We start from the raw sequence: 3,759 nt of genomic DNA, 5'->3' as shown, positions 1-3,759 counted from the left end.
CACCTCCCCTCTCCCCTAGGCCGCCAACTTTGGCCGCAATACTTTTCATGGCACCTTAGACAGGGAGGGGGAAGGGCGAAGCAGGGTGATTCTCTCCTGTCCTGCCTCGCGGACGTCTTCGGAAACATCCTCCCCTTTTGTATTCGAGGGCCGATATTGCTTGTATTTCAAAGGAAACGGGTACCCAATTACAGGGCGCTATAAAACAGACGGAGTCTTTGGAAATCGATGGGAAGCGGGCTGCCGGTACTCCGGGAAAAAAATATCTTACAAGTAGAATTATGGAACTTGCCTGATAAAATACACCAAGTAGAATTATGGAACTTGCCTGATAAAATACACCAGAAAGAGAGGAATGAGGAATGGTTATAAATTTTGTAAAAGTCCCGAAAATTGGACTGTCTGCAATTGGTATTAATATTTTTTTTGCCTAAATTTGAAACTTGTTTGTTGACATTGGCAACTCTTTTCTCTTCTTCAGGCGCTGGGGCTGGGAGTGGTCGGCGAGGACTACGCCTGGGTGTTGCAGGGCGCGCCCGAGGACGCGTGGTGGACGAGCCCGGACTTCAGCTGCGAGGCGGGCAGCCTCGGCGACGCGGTGGAGGGCCTGCTACTCGTGTCCAGCTACGGCCGCAGCCCCGGGGAGACGCCCTCCGACTCGGGACTGGTGAGTGCGATTCAATCAGGAAAAAAAAAGAGAAACCGACTAAATAATGATGATAACTCGTTTATACCAAAACGAAAAATCCGCGCAAGCAGAGCGACGCCGCCGGGGAATGCTACGTTTTATTGGTCAGACGGAGAAAGCTGTTGTATTGAATAAGAGAGGAAAATGTTAATGAGAAAAAAGGGGGGAAAGAGGGGGGGTCGGTCCGCATCGCCACGCGGACGACGGATAAAGCAGTGTCGGGTCGCCTCGTCGCGTCACGAGACTCCCCCGGGCGGCGTGGCCTGACCCGTCGTCGATTCATCGCGTTTGCGTAAACTTTGGTAATGGGGTAATTTATTTGGACTGATCCCACCCTTGCCTGCCTGCCGGGCGGGGACAGCACAAGGGGAGCCTCCGTGGCAGCCTGGCCGAGCAGTCAGCCGCCGAGTTGAGCCAGATAGGAGCGGCACTGAGTAGTACGTATAGCCAGCTTCTCTGCCGCCCCCCCCCCCCCCCTCATCTACAGCTGCCGTCCCACGGTGTAGAGATTCAGAAGAGCGCTCTCCTCGCTCCGTCTCTCTCCCACTCACGGGGCGCGCCGTACAGGTGCGAGAGAGACGGAGCGAGGAGAGCGCTCTTCTGAATCAGTCTGCTGGGCGCTCTTCATTACCCGCGTCACGGGCGGGCTCTTTGATGCGGCCCGACGTGGCCGCTGGACGCCCCCGCGCCGCTTTGGGCAAAGCACACGCCGATTTATGCGTTCGGTTTGCTCTCCGACGGCCCCGATGAGCACCCGATGTGGAATAATGTTTGCGGAAATGTCAATGGGGTGGGCGTGGGCGGGCGGCCGCAGGGGAGGGGGTGGCCCAGTCAAAGCGGATCGCTTGAAACTCTTCAGTTCTTTGCACCGCAAAAACAAAATTGTTTGTAAAACGTTCTGGACGAGGTAGTCATCGCAAACACGGAAAGGACGACGACATTTCTCCCCTCTGTTTTTTTTTTTTTTTTGGGGGGGGAGGGTGTTTGTATTTGTTGTTTCCGTTGGTTGGTGGTTAGGTCGGGGAGGGGATGATGCTGATGCACATCCAGGCCCAACCCTGCGGGGATAAACGCTACCTGCAGGAAGTCGTAAGGCAGCCCACCCCAAGGCCGCGGGGGTTCGCCGAGCAGACTGACCGTCTGTGGGGGAGTGGAGTAGGCGTGGCACCTTGTGTGCCGTGACCAGGACGAGGAGCACTCTAAGCTAAGCACTCCAAAGTGCGCAATTATTACGCTGCGCAGCGTAATTCAAATTGTTGAAAAAAGTGCGCAGTTACACTGTTGAAATATGTTATAAATCATTTTGTTGTACGGGTTAATTATACTTTTTTTATCTCGCTATCGATAAGCGGTTGTAAAAAAGCCTCCACAATGGCAAAGAACGAGTTGTAAATGAAGCAGAGACGGAAAATAATATTTACGCTTCATTCTTGTAGTGGCAGTTTTCCTTGGAAGCAAAACGATTTTATCTTAAATGCCACAGGCATGAAAGTTCCCAGAACCGCCCGGCCAGACGTAAAATAATCCATGCGTTTTTCTTCAATTAGTTGGGTCCTTATCTTGCGTCTCTTTCATAACTTTCCAATATTTAATCTCCCATCCCTTCCTCCGATCGAAGCCCCACAGCTACGCCAAAAGAAAAATTTTCCCGGTGACAGAGGAGTTGGTGTGGGGCCCCCGGTGGGTGGTAGGGGTAGTGAGAGAGTGTGTGTCAGAGTGAGAGAGGAGAGCGAAAGGGAGAGAGAAAGGTGCGCCGGGTGTTGCCTTCGCCCAGCAGGGTGACCCAGCCACCTATTCACCTGCTCGCCTGGTCCGGTCCCCCGCCCCCCAGCTGCACAGGGTCCCTGCACGGCCAAAGAGGGCCACAAAGAGAAATAATGCCCCTTCCCGCCCTTCTCCTTTCCAGGACCTTTTCTTCCATGTATACCTGAAGGGGCAACTCTGTGGGAACCAAAGGAGCCGAAGGACGGCATGGACGGGGGAGAGCAGGGAGGAAGGGCGTCGAGGAGCAGCAGCAGCAAGGTCCTGCCGGGCTGGACCCAAACCCGCCGGCAGAGGGGCACTCGAGTCGCCCGCCCCGCCCCAGGCCGGGCCGTCCGGCTCTGCCGCCCGGCCCACGGCGGGTGTGGCTACATGTAACGAGGCAGTCAGGGCGGGCCCGTGTCGAGCCATTGCGCCCTCCTGGGGCTGCTGGGTCCCGGCTCGGGCGCCACGCAGAACACCTCTCTCTCTCTCCATCTCTCTAAACCTCTGCCACTGCCTCTCCAGGCCCCCGCCGCAGCCAGAGAGAGTGAATGGGAGAGAGAGCGAGAGAGAGAGAGGGAAAGGGAGGGAGAGGGAGACGGAGACGGAGAGAGGGGGAGAGAGGGAGAGAGAGACAGAGGGAGAGACAAAGAGAGAGACAGAGAAGGGAGGGAAAAAGTATCCGTTAAATTCAGCGCGTGCCCGCCCCGTGCCGCCCCGCTACAACTTGTGCGAGAATCCCTGCTACCTACCAACCCCCTATACACCTGTCTCGCTCCCTCCCCGCGCCCTCCGCGCCGGCTGGGGCCGCGGCGAGTCGCTCTCCCTCCCTCCCTCACACCGGCAGCCCCTGGCTGCGTGGCGCCGCGTGTGCCACTTGAACAAACTTTCCGCCCTCGACCATCCCGGTAATTGCTGTGCCTGCACCGCCGCTGCCGCCGGGGCGTGGCGGTGCGTGGCAGGGCGGGGCGGGTGCCTGCGGGGTAGGCAACCCCCTCGGCCACTACACCCACCCGCCTGAGCTGTTAGTCACGGCGAGAGCGGGCCGTATACGCTCTTTGTTTGGCGTGGAGGAGACGAATGGCTCCGGCTCGTGCTGGTCGGGTGCGCGCGCGACCGGATGCGGTGGCGGGGCCCGGGTAAGACCACCGCCGGAGCCGAAGCCCCTCTGTTTGTCGTCCCGCCCCTCACTCGAAGCCTCCGGGGTCGCTCGGCTCTTGGTCGGCCCGCTCCGGACCACAAGCCGCGCCGCCGCCACCGCCTTGTTTATCAAGCATATCAGTTTAACGCGGTCCAAAGTGCAAACTGCCTGCCCCGACTACCCCCCC

General features: G+C 58.0%; 1 protein-coding gene across 2 annotated transcripts in view; it reads left to right on the top strand.

Moving 5' to 3' along the window:
- Positions 1-3,759, top strand: part of LOC113210537 (gamma-aminobutyric acid type B receptor subunit 2-like) — a gene marked incomplete at its 3' end in the record, with an annotated part of 109,511 nt that overhangs the window by 97,605 nt on the left and 8,147 nt on the right. For both annotated transcript variants that reach the window (XM_052270299.1, XM_052270300.1), the window contains 1 exon segment: positions 482-667. In XM_052270299.1, the coding sequence (XP_052126259.1) occupies positions 482-667 (186 nt within the window).

Source organism: Frankliniella occidentalis, unplaced genomic scaffold (genome assembly GCF_000697945.3).
Source record: "Frankliniella occidentalis isolate FOCC.00 unplaced genomic scaffold, Focc_3.1 Scaffold116, whole genome shotgun sequence".
Classification (NCBI taxonomy): domain Eukaryota; kingdom Metazoa; phylum Arthropoda; class Insecta; order Thysanoptera; family Thripidae; genus Frankliniella; species Frankliniella occidentalis.
The sequence above is the reverse complement of the archived record's forward strand: the minus strand, read 5'-3'. Positions and strand labels throughout refer to the sequence as shown.